Below are 12725 nucleotides of genomic sequence, written 5' to 3'. Positions count from 1 at the left end.
AGGGGCCATAATGAAGAGGCTTTTCTCTGTATCTGTAAAAAAAACCTAGAGGAAGCCAGATGATCAATAAGTAACAAGTTCAGCCTATTGATTTTATGTATAAAACTCCAACCTAAATTCCCCAACCCAACTTAAGGGCACCCAGTCCTTCACATCATATAAATGAGCGTCACAGAAAACAGAAGCAGATCCCTGTTCTGTGTGCAGGTAGGAATCAAGAGAACTTTCCTACTGAATGACAGTCACTCAAATAGAAGCAGCAAAGTACATTCACTAGAGTCAGATTAAGTAATTCTGTTGCTGATTCTTTAGTAGGGCCGCAGTCAAGTGTAGGTACCCACCTCTCCAAGGAAACAACAGCAACCTCTTTTTCCTCCTCAAAGTTCACATCTGCGTTTCAAGGCAAAGAAGCCAAGTAGTTTAAAGCATACAGAACAGCATATTTAAAAAAAACCCCACAAACTTTAGTCAAACAGTTAATTTTGAATAGTTTCAAGCAATCTCAGTATGTCCTTAACATTTTAACACCAGTGGCTCTTCCAGGTAAGAGTCAGGATAGTGCTAATCCATCAGCCCTAAAAAGAGCTCTGGAAGTTACACGATCTGAGCAAAGCTTCACAGAGTAATATTAACAAAGACTTTTACATCAAAGGAAATACAGATGAAATGGTGTTCTCTTCAGGAGCTTTTAATTCTATTTATTTAACAGGTTTAACATATGCAAATGAAGAAAAAAGTACGTGTATATTTCAAATAACATAAATCAGATAAGCTTACACAGTAACACTACAAACACTCCAGTGGGGAAAGAATGCAGTAGTGACAGCAACTCTAAGCAATCAAACTTGCCTAATTCTAGGCAAAAATATTCATCCACCAAGTGTACGATTGCAGCTGACAATAGCAGTCGGGTACATCTCACCTGATTCATAAGGCTCCTTTTCAGAAGAGAGATCATTATTTCAACTATGTGCACATGAGGTTCCTCATCCTGCTTACAGTTAAAAATAAATATTTTACGTTTGTGTACAGTGCTTTTCAGCAGAGGTCTCAACAACACAAACTGTTTCTTACAAAACGCTCCTGTGAGGTAGGTATAACATCATCTCCATTTTACAAACGGACCAGAGATTTGCCCAGAGTGTCACAGCTATTTAGTATCAGAGACAGGAATGCATCCCCTGACTCTGTACCAAACCTTTTCCACCAGGCAATGCGCCTTTTTAGGTTATACTATTGCATTCAAAAAAAGTTGTTTTAAGACAACTTATATGTCTAATATTACAATATAGAATTCTTTAATAAAACAAGAATACACTATACCTCATCTTTGAGGCACTATTCCTCTTCCCTCCCCAACTCTTTTACCTGGCGATAACCAAAATAATTATGAGTTAATGAAAACCGTATTTTTAAAAATATGCACTGCAGAAGCAGATATGCAAATGACTGGAAGTATTATGTTTCTGTTCATAAAGAACATTTGTGTTATCTCTCTAGTGCCAACTTACATCGGGCACTAGGTCCATGCAAATCATGTTATTTTAAGGTGGTAGGCAGTTGCATGTCTTTGCAGTTTTGCGATTTAGTGTCTGTAACTCTAGTCAATCTCAGAAATTTCTATAGGTACCTTTCCCAAGCTTAGTACAATGGTGATCTAAAATCACTCCCCACTGCAAAGACTCTTAAAACACTTTTGAAGCTACACATTCAGCTCCCACGTCCACTAAGTGAGAGTCTTGATTAAGACAAACACACGTGATTTCAGGTTTTAACAAATTCCCGTTTTCCAGTTTTATAATGAAGTGACTAACTCCTGTATTGGGACTGACAGAAGACAACTGAGACTTTGTTAAAGTCGTTGGTAAAGTACAGTTAAGATCTGAAACAAAATAACCAATCCAGTTCCGCATGTAGGCTCCATGACTCACCACTAATATATTAGCATCTAGTGTTTTAAAAGCTCCACTGTTATTAGAGCTAAGTTCTGCTTCACTGCAGTGGTTTGTCCAAGGAAAAACTAACTGTTCTTCAGATGTTCCTGAGCTTCTGCTTGCTGCACCATGCACGTCTTTCTCTTTCTGTTCCAATTCAACAGCTAGCTGACACAGAAATTCAAAAAAATCCCTTGCACGTTCTCGTACCTAAAGAGAAAAGTCAGAAGGGTACAGTGTGAAGAATGCAAAACTTTGGCTTTCAGAAATCTGAGATACAACTACTTCAGTTAAAAGGCAAACATTTATCAGAGACAAGCTGCAGAAGTCAACGGGGAAGTTACTGAATGCTGCGAAAACTCCTCAGCCCTCCAAAGCCAAGGCTGAGAGTAACTGCCACCATCCTTCTGCAAATGACAGCCTCATGAGGAGACAATCTGTATAGTAGTTCTATAGAGATCTCCTTCTTGGGAGCCACTGTAATCCGTGCAAGTAGTGTTTTTAGCTTAGAAAATAACTATCTTTGGTTGGGCTAAGCGCTCAGTAAGATATTCCTAAATACGCAATAGCTGCATCTGCACTGATAAAATGGCCTACAAAGTAGGGCACAAGTAAATAAATACCATACTTCATCCAGTGTTTCTCCTCCAGAAGGCGTGAATGAAGGACATTGCTCTCCGGCAGCCTTTGCCATAGCCTTGAGGTCAGCCAAAGGCCTTCCTTCTGCAACACCGTATTTCTGTAAGAGGCAGGTTACAAAGAGCCAGGTGTATGAAGTCTCCAGCACCGCTTCCGACGCCAACACCTCTTAACAGCTTTGTTTTCTTGAGTTCTCAGTTGTAACGTGTAGGCTTAGCTACCTTTTACATTTTATTCCAATACTGGGGGAGGAGGTATCTTAAACAGCAGATATAAAGTTAAAGTATATATATGTGCTTGGTAGAGAAACACGTTAAGAGCAGCATCTCATTTAAAGTACTAACATTCAAAACACTACCTTTGGACTGATCTCTGCCTTGAGAGTTTTTGATACATTAGAGCACACAAAATTCCAGTGCCTTTGTAACAGAGGTTACATTGCAAATACCTCTGTATGCAGCTGTTCACATAAGCATAAACTACATTTGCTTTTCATTTGCAGAAAGACTACAGGGATATAATTTTCACAAGTAAGAAACAAATATTTTCTTTACAGACCTCTGAAATCTCCAAAACAGAGTCCATTTCAAAATCAGAATTTTTAAAATGTCCAAAAAAAAAAAGATGAAAACCCCAAAGTACTCTACCTATTAAAAATAAACAATAGGCACCCACCCTCACCCTGCATTTTCCACACATATATGACTGCTGTGGACAGTGTCTCCAGAAAACAAGAAAACCAAAAAAAACCGATCTTAAAAACATATGCTAATGGATTCAGAGAACATACAGTTAACTGCCTTCAACGGCACACTTATTGCTGAGTCCTCCAAATACAAGGTCCATTAATGACAATCAGTAGTAAGAATCCATATATACCAGCCAGTTATTCCAGATCACTAGAAGTCCCATTATAATACATAATATTTATCACCTGTAATGTATTTTACACGGTAGATATATTTGGATGTGCATTACCATTTTTGACCTTGAAGATCTCTAACCACAGTAAAACAGATTAATACCTCTCCCTCTGAAGACTAATGCTGCACTACCACTAACAGAAGAAAAATATATACAAGTGGAAAAGCTTTGGTCTTTCCTTGGAATGTCCAAACACAGTGAAAATGCTGCAGTTATGATGAGTATTTTGAGAAAGTAAGAGCTGATGCTACACTGTCAAACACTTGGTTACACACACTGCATAAATCCAGATGTTGATGACCGGGATACAGACACATACTCATTACTGAGGCTTTTCTGACTTCTATGTCACTCTCCACTTGCTGTGGATATGCAATTAGCTGCCGTAGCTTATTTCCTACAGTCTTCAGAATGTAAATGTACTGAAACACATTTACTTCAGCCTCTCAGTCCCGTTCTCTAAAGCAAAACACTGTCGATTTAAGTACAGTAAGAGACATGAAAAAATAAATGCTCTGGAACAGATGAAAATTAAATCCTAATCTTAAAGATTTTTCCAGACTTCTCTCATGAAAGCAAGGCATGAGAGAATAAAACTTTCTTAATAGGGTCAACAATGTATATTCTTTTAAAGGACCTTGCTTCTTCTCATGCAAGAAACTTAATTCCATTTATTCAGAGTAATGACGTACAGCCTGTGGCCCTTGGCCTGCAGACACTGTACTGACATTTCTATGCATCCACACAAACGCCACGAAACAGGAAAAAAAGTGTAACAGAGATTTAAGATTATCCTTTCTAAAATTTTTGTATCACAAGGCATAATACTGTCAAGAACATCAGGTGGTAAAGCAGCTAAAGACTGGGAGGCATTTAACTTGCTGGTTTCAGGGGAAGAACTGGAATTTCTGTCAGAAAAGGATCCAAATAGGAAATGCTACAACCATGTTCTGCTCCTTCAACACTTGTTTGCCTCCTGGCAATACGCCATCCCACTTTTGGTTTTGTAGCATTTCCTTTTTTAAAATTCAGCTGACACTCTCAGTATAGCATCTGAAGGGTGATTTATATTAGCAGAAACGGCTGGCATCTGAGTTTATTCTGATCAAGACATACTTAAAAACAGACAGGAGGTACAACTATGCCTGTTATCAGGCAGAGAGGCTAATCAGGAAAGCAGACTGTTCGGTGAGCAGCAGAAAGCTTTTCAGTAGTCTTTGTGCAAATGAAAAGGTATAAACAGCTAAAAACCCAACAAGTTGTGCCATCAGGCTTGAGAAGGTAGGCAGAGGGCGTATCTTTAACACTTTACATATGGGGTTTGAAAACAGAGCTAAGCTTTTTATTAAACTCAAGGTAAAGTAAATTTTCTACACGTAAATCTTACCTTAAATCATTAAAAGCATCACAATTACTGCACTAAACAATAAATTTTGGCTTTGCTTCACAATTCTGCTAACGATTTATACAACCTGATGTGATCAGTTTTCAGTGATTAAATGTGGTTATCAAATAGTGCTCTCTACTGTTAAATTTAACAAACTCTTTCAACACTTACTCTCTCTCGAAGTCTTGCGTCGTACTTGATCTCCAAATCTCTGCAAAACTTATTTTTTCCTAGAATTGTGGCAGCAGTCTAAAGAGTGAATATACAGTCACATCAATTAACTGTTTTCTCATGGGATACCTAGATCATCTTACACCACCACAGCCAATGTGGATCACATTAGTAGTACCCAACAACCCAAACAAGATAAAAAGTTTTTCAGCTAGCAATGTCTGTCAGAACTGGATATACGGCCTGTGTCAGGCCAGAGAAGGCAGAAAGGCGCAATCTTCTGAAATCTTCTTTCACAATTCAAAGACCAGAACAGTTGGAGACACTTTGCACCCACAAGATGTAGGTGGCAAGACACAGGGCAGCAGCAGGATTTACTGAGATAAAAGCCGCATCTTCTCTTGAGTATACTGCCACTCAGAGAAATCATGCTGACACTTTCTTTACATGTAGTACGTGGGTCAGATTCACAAGCAGTATGTTCCTAAAAACTCATCGGTTAAACCAACTGTGAAAAACATAGCATCTAAAAATTAAATTACTTCCTGGAAGCGCACCTCTGAAAAACATACTCTTGAAGCAGTTAGGAGGCAGGAGGGTGTTGGCTGACAACATACTGAATTATCAGCCTCACTGTTATGGTGGAGAAATGCACAGGATGATGCACTCAGGAAGAAAAGTATCTAGCTTATTGGATTCACCTGTCTTTTGATAGCATTGCCAAGGGACAGGCAAAACCCAAAGGGCTTAATTTGCTTTTAACAATAGCCTAGACATCTTGAGTTTTGTGCTACGTATCTTCTCTTCTTCCAAGAAAGCATGTGATTTTGGGGGTGCAGGGAGGGCAAGACAACTGATCAGGAGGAAATTCTGATGTCACTTTGGAAAGCATTGCCTGATACAGGCTCTAGCGTGTTGGCTATTATACACCTGGCGGCTGCCACTGCTCACAATGGGAACTAAAGGACAGCTAGCCTGCTCCTGTTCTTCTACGCACCAAAGTGTGAAGGCTGTACTGGATCTGCATACAGTTGTGACTGGTAATGTCGGCTGAAGTCTTGTACAAACATCCGTGTCCAATTGAACTAACATTCAAAGAACTTGTTTTGAAAAGGCTCCTTGGATTCTGGCAAATAATAAGTAACCTTGTTGTACTAACAGGATTTTATCACCTATTTAATGTATTGCTTAGGAAAGGCTTTATGTTGCAACTTTAAAATTCCATTGTAGAATAACGTAAAAATTCAGATGGAGTTGAATCAACTTCCTTGTACATATGAATACCACAGTTAATTGTATGATTATATCCTGGAATTTCTCCAGGACAGAGATCCTATTCAGTACACAGAACAGGCAACATTCACCTACTGAGCACTAATTCATATTCTGAACTGTACATATTAAACACAAAGCCTTGTTTACTGTGCTGAAACCAAATCTGCTGTGAAGAGATTAACTTCCTCACACCTTTCCCAAACCATTCTTTACTAGCACACCAGCATGTTTCAGAAACATTCCTGAACCTTCACAGTACCACAGTGAGAGAAGGGATATTAGCTCTACTTTACACGTGGAAAAGACTGAAAGATTTTCACTTGTCCTTCTTGGGATCCAGCCTGTCTCAGTCCTGAATCTACCTTTATTGCTGCAGAGTTCTTGTCCCAACGGCATGAGCGTCTCACAGTAGGCCTCATACTCCTCTCCAGACTTTAGTGTTAAGTTTACAAGTCTTAGAGAACAATGCCTTGCTCACATCGCATCCCTGTGCACCCATCTAGTCTTTATTTTTACATTGCAGGTCTACCTGCTTGCTTCTACACTGCTAATTTCTAGAGCTAGTCTTGGGTCCTGCCTCCTAGGCTTATTCTCTCAAACAAGTTTCCTTGCAAAGCCTCTCTCTGCATTTCCTGTACTTGCTCACTTTCAATCTCCAGCAGCTCTTGAATTCCTGCCTAGCTGGTACAACTCTCTTTGCACACATCCCTCTTTTCTCCTATCCTTCTCATGCTTGAACATTCGGCTGTCAGCCATGGACAGTAGCCGGAGGACTGCGTACCACTCCTGGTTCCAAAAAAACGGCACACAGCCTGACTACAGCTGATCCAGTAGAAATTGCAAGGAAAACTAAACTTCAGCACTAACAATTTCTTTAGAAACCCTTTTCCCCCCCACCCTCTTTTGCAGGCGACCTTGTACATTCCTCTCATAACTGCGCTATGCAATGACAGCACAATAAAGGACACTTCATAGATTTGCAGCTGCCAAAAAATCTAGTTCCAAGCAAATAGAAACCGCAGCTTTACACATCTTTGGAAAAGCTTCCACGAAGTCCGGACAGCTTCTTGAACAAATGGGAAAACACATTTCCTTTATGCAAAGCACAGATTCAGGTCTGTCTCCTACATCAGGAGAATGCAAATGCTTCTCATGGAAAAGGCTGTCTCTAACACAAGGAAAAAAATGACCAAGCCTCAAGAGGTTGAGCATTCAAAAACATTTCCCCTAGGGCAGGCACACAGCACAGACAGTCTTATGAATATTATGAAGTACTATTGTTGTTTGTAAATATAATCACTGCCATTCACACACTTAAAGAAGTGACTTGTCAGGCAGTTAGGCATTTTAGAAGTACCTAATTATTGCACTACCCCCTCCCTCTCTCTCTATTTTCTGCCTAAGTTGTGCTGCTACAGCACTTTATAGGACTGTGCTGCAAAACCGATGAGCAACGTTGAGGATGTATGTTTTAAGTAAAAAAAAAAAAAAAAAAAAAAAAGGGGGGGGGGGATAAGTGAGAGTTGACTGTGCTGCAAAACCGATGAGCAATGTTGAGGATGTATGGTTTAAGTAAAAAAAAAAAAAAAAAAAAGTGGGGGGGATATATGCTAGATTTGGTTCATCTGCTTTACAGCAAGGCTTCATAGACTTCTGCAGCAGAACAACAAAGCAAAAAGCAATCAACCGGCAAGGCTATCAAGCATCGCTTAGTAGTTTCAATCATGTGAAGCCTACCTGTCTCCTGAAACCACAGCATCAGTCACAAAAGAGAGAAGTCAGCATAGGGCTTCCACAGGAGGTACGACCTTCCTAGAACAGCTGATCTATACCTCTGTCTTTAAAAGTGCTGGTTCCTTAGGTTTTTTTAGTTTTTTGTAATTTTTCACACAAAATCACAAGTAATCCATGCATTAATTAACATTTTTTTCTCTTTAATTAACCTCTTTAAATAGTGCATTCAGGGTGAGAGGTGTGCTATCACGGTCCTGCCAATATCCAACCTCCCTGCATATTTAATGATCCTTGTACTGATGTTACAGCAAAACTTGATCCTGCCTATATTGGCCGGCATTACTCAGAAAAAAACAGCATACAGCCACAACGCGTAGGGCAGTACAACAATATCACAGCCAGTTTTTTTTGTTTCTTCAAAGAAAAACCGATTTCAGTCTGTGTTACCTCTTAAGACCTGATTACTCCTTTAGCAAGAACCAGTGCACGTACAAAATAACAGCAAATCCATAAGAACACCTCTGCATGACATCCTGCAAAGCAGGCTGGCCTTCATCACTTCCTAACTGAGCTGTTCTCATTAAAATTTCCTTACTCACAGAGGCCTTAATGAACTCTACGCAACTCAAACTGCAGTTCTAAGTTCATCAAAATAGCCTTTGGCTCTCTGTCACTTTATTATTTTTGCATCATCAACAGAAAATAAATGCCAAATTCTGAAGCTAATGTTTACAATCGGTTGCCTCAAGATGCACTTGCCTGCTTTGCTCGAAGGAGGTCACTTGAGAAGACATGAGTAAACTTCACATTACTGAGAAAGAAACCAGCAGCATCAGCTTGTCTGAAACCAGTTGCAGAGAGCGGCTCATCCACTCCTTGACCTACAAAATGAAAACACACCAACATTAAGACCTGCAAATTTTAGATCATTTAGCAGCTGAGCAACCATGTCAGCTGTTCATAACAAAATGCTTCTCCTTCCGTAAAGCAAACCGTTAGTAAAGTTTACTGTTCCTCTGGTCTTCCCTAAACTGAGTCATACAAACTGTACGGAAAAAACCAAAAAGGAATACAGGCTAGGAAGACAGAGGATTATTATTGATCGTATTCATATTTATGATTATATATGACAAGTTTAAACATAAAACAGAGGCCTGCAATTTCTAAATTTGGGTAGCCATTTCAAATCACTTGTCCTTTTTAGAATTGCCACTGGTAGGCTTCCAGAAAGAGGAATCTTACAACTGAAACTCTTAAAACAGATTTGCTGATTGTAAATAAGAAAAAGGACAATGCAACTGAGATAATGCTGATACTGAAAAACACGTCCAGAAAAAAAAAAAAACCACACACACTGGGAGAGTCAAGTTCTGATGACCACGAAATGCCTGCTCCTCCCCATTCCCGAACGTTGACCATGCCTTGAAGAAATAAGGCAACAGGAAGGGATTCCGTGTAATGCGGAAAGCAGCACACACTCTGCCAAAGACGCAGTTTCACAAGAATTTTTACAGTTGACGTAAACACAATCTGTTGTGGTGTCTTCCTCTCCCCTACTCCACGTCACACACTGACACTCACAGAGCTGCACAGCAAGCACGCTGATGGAACAAACCTAGCTGAAAGGCAGCAACCCTTCCAAAAACTGTTTTCAGCCAGAATAGCCTGTGAAACCAGCTGGTCTCAGAGCTCTAGGACAATTGCTATGTCCACACTCCTATCACCTGTTGTACTACTGGAGAAATTCAAAGCAGGGTGTGCAATTCTCATCAGATCCAGAACAATTTTCACCCAGCAAATGCACAATCATTTATATGCTTCCAATAACAAAAGACAGCACACCAGAAGCCCAGAACTTGAGTTCAGAGCACCTCATCTGTAATTCAGCCATGTCAGGCCTTGGACCTCACCATGCTGGTATAGGTCTTACACCTCTTGAAACACAAAGCAATGCTCACTTTCTACACTGGAGAGAGAAGTGAACCTACTGCATGTCATTTGACACAGAGGGCTACAAATTTAAAAGACATCATCAGTACTGTTAAGAACATAAAGCAGGAGAATACTCTTTGTTCACTTTATTACAAGCACAAAGCCATTGCAAACTGCAATGTCAAAACAGGGGTAGGAAAATCTGGAAGCATGTTTTTTCTTCACAGCACACAGCATTGTATAAAGTTTATTTATTCAGAATACGACCCCACTAGGTTCCTTCCAGTGGCGAGCCTGTTTTTCTATAGCAGACATCCAAGCAGCTCAGCGTTTTCAGTTCTGGGTGTACAGGTCAGCAGTCACTACGCAGAAGCCTGGGTTTAAGTGTTTTGTCTAAAGATGCCTTCTTAGAAAGAGCTGGGACTGAACAATCGAGCATTTAAACCATCTTTACTTTTCATTCTTCCTTGCTCTACTGGAAGCTTTTTTTGCAAGTGACAAATTTCCATCTTCAGGCAATAGCCTCCATTATAACATCCATCCTTCTGTGGTCCTTAAAAACTCCATCGTACAAACACGTACGCACCTGGATTGTTCTTCGTCAGAGCTGAAGAGCTCATCTGAGTCCCAGAAGCCCTCTTCTCAGGCTTCATACTACTGAAATTCAACACAGTGCTATGGGGCACTCTTAGTAACAGGCGCTGCTACCGCTTTATTTGATTACAAGTAACTTTTTTTTCCCTGTCTGGAAAAAGGAACTATTCTAATACTCTTGCTGATACCAAAAATACATCACTATTTGTGATATTCTGTGGAGACCAACTTAGCATCTTCTTAATTCTGTAAAGCCATCAAGCTAACATCCTGGCTTATAAATAAAGTCCCTTAAGGTTTACAATATTACTCCATAATAATACTTAACATTTCAGCAGCTGGTTACAGGATTTCACATTTTGCAGGGAAGAAATTTTCCATCTCTAGCAAGCTAGCAGAATAACTGATACCAACCTTGCAGTATCTTGTCTTTGTTGTATCTTGTTTCTCCACTGAAAGAGATTATAAAAAAAAAACCTCACAATGATTTTACTGAATATTTGAAACCACTATTATAGTAGATACCCACAGGAGACAGCAGAGTCTGAGAGTGAGAAATGAGATACAGCCTCTTTTCAAAAACACTTTACAAAAAAAAAACCCAAACATTTTCAAGTAGTCAACCCCAATCGCACCGCCAATATTTACTAAGACAAACCTACCTTAAATAAAAGGAAGTAATTTCTTAAAGTTATAATAAATGCAGCATAATGTATCTACTACAATTACACCTCCATGCAGGAGAGAGGGAAGTTGCAGGAAGACTCTGCAGCCCTCTTACAAAAACCACGTGGTAGCCAGCTGGACCTGCGCGTTTTAAAGAGAAGCCAATTCAAGAGTTATCAAAGAAAGCAGCAGTGCACACTGCACACCTTGAAGAAACAAGAGCGTAAGAAAGCAGAATGAACATCACCTGCTTCAGGAATTAGAATATTCTACCTTGAAAAACCTTAACTGATTGTATTTCAAGAGAAGAGCAACTAAAATCGTGTGCAGATTTATTTAGGAGGGAAAATCTAACAATTAAACTTGTCACAAAGAAAGATAACCATGGTGACTTTGTTGAGACTCTCCACTGGACTGAAACGTCACGTGTTTAAGTTTTTGCAGTACTAAGGCCAAATATGCTGCTTGGTTTTTGTTCAGAGAGCCATCAACACTGCTGCGTGGAAGTTCTCAAGATGAGCCCCCAACAGGTCACTGATCACTGAAGGACAGTACTTTTGAACAAAACACTGTATTTCAGTACCCTTCAAACTCTTTCCTGCACAGGGGCAGCAATTTAATTATTCAGGCTCATCCCATGTGCTGACAGCTACTTCCAGCCTCCTGAGTAAAGTGCAGCAGGCTGCACGGAGTCCACCCTGCTGGTCATCAGTTGGGGTGCAGGTGGGGGAAGAGCAGGAAGTGCAGTTTTCCAGGTAGCTACAATAGCACAGCGTAGGCAAGTAGAGCCTGAAGGATGAACTCCCATCCACTTGCTGGAGGATGAACTAGGACCTTTCTGACATGTCTGCAAGAGTTCCACCTGAAGATTTTAAGTCCAACAAATTGTTTCAGGCTCAAATGCTTTCCAGCTGATGTAGAAGTTAGGCTGCAACTATAACCCCAGATTAGCAGATCCAGGTCTTTAAGGGAAGTCAAGAGTAACTCTTAACAGGAGGAAAAACAGAAAAAAAAAAATTGCTCCAGTTGCACTAATCAAGTATTAAACTCTATTACACTAAAGAGGAAAAAGTTTAGCTTTCATGAAAATTAAACAGTTAACTACTATCAACTGCAGGAAGGTGGATCAACTTAGCATTATGAATGACAAATCACTGCAGCTTGAAAGAAAAACTCTCCTGAACAATTTTAACTACGTCAGGAACACCATTTCTTTGATATTTCACAGCAGAAATGTAGACTACCATTCCTAAACAAGTTCTGCCCACCAGAGAGCTCTGGGCAAGAGAAAGCTCCTATGAGCAGTCACCTGCGAGTTCACAGATGGCTCCGACTACCGTTACGTGTAGCTCTGCGCTTCCCCCCGTCCCGGGCCACGCCGACACGGCTGATCCGGTTACCTACAGCACACCGGCACAGGCTCACGCACTTACCAGACCCAGCTAAGGCCACAGACCGCCCCTCCTCAA

General features: G+C 40.2%; 1 protein-coding gene across 1 annotated transcript; it reads right to left on the bottom strand.

Annotated features, from left to right (window-relative positions):
- Positions 1 to 1609: 1609 nt before the first annotated feature.
- LOC104489307 (chromosome unknown open reading frame, human C12orf5) lies at positions 1610 to 11042 on the bottom strand (the record flags this gene model as incomplete). The annotated part of the gene is made up of 5 exons (XM_010131452.1): positions 1610 to 2144; positions 2563 to 2673; positions 5056 to 5133; positions 8824 to 8945; positions 11005 to 11042. Coding segments are annotated over 5 exons (808 nt in total), but the record flags the coding sequence as incomplete, so codon positions are not given.
- Between the last annotated feature and the right edge of the window lie 1683 nt (positions 11043 to 12725).

Source organism: Buceros rhinoceros, unplaced genomic scaffold, assembly GCF_000710305.1.
Source record: "Buceros rhinoceros silvestris isolate BGI_N320 unplaced genomic scaffold, ASM71030v1 scaffold7152, whole genome shotgun sequence".
NCBI classification, from domain to species: Eukaryota; Metazoa; Chordata; class Aves; order Bucerotiformes; family Bucerotidae; genus Buceros; species Buceros rhinoceros.
The sequence above is the reverse complement of the archived record's forward strand: the minus strand, read 5'-3'. Positions and strand labels throughout refer to the sequence as shown.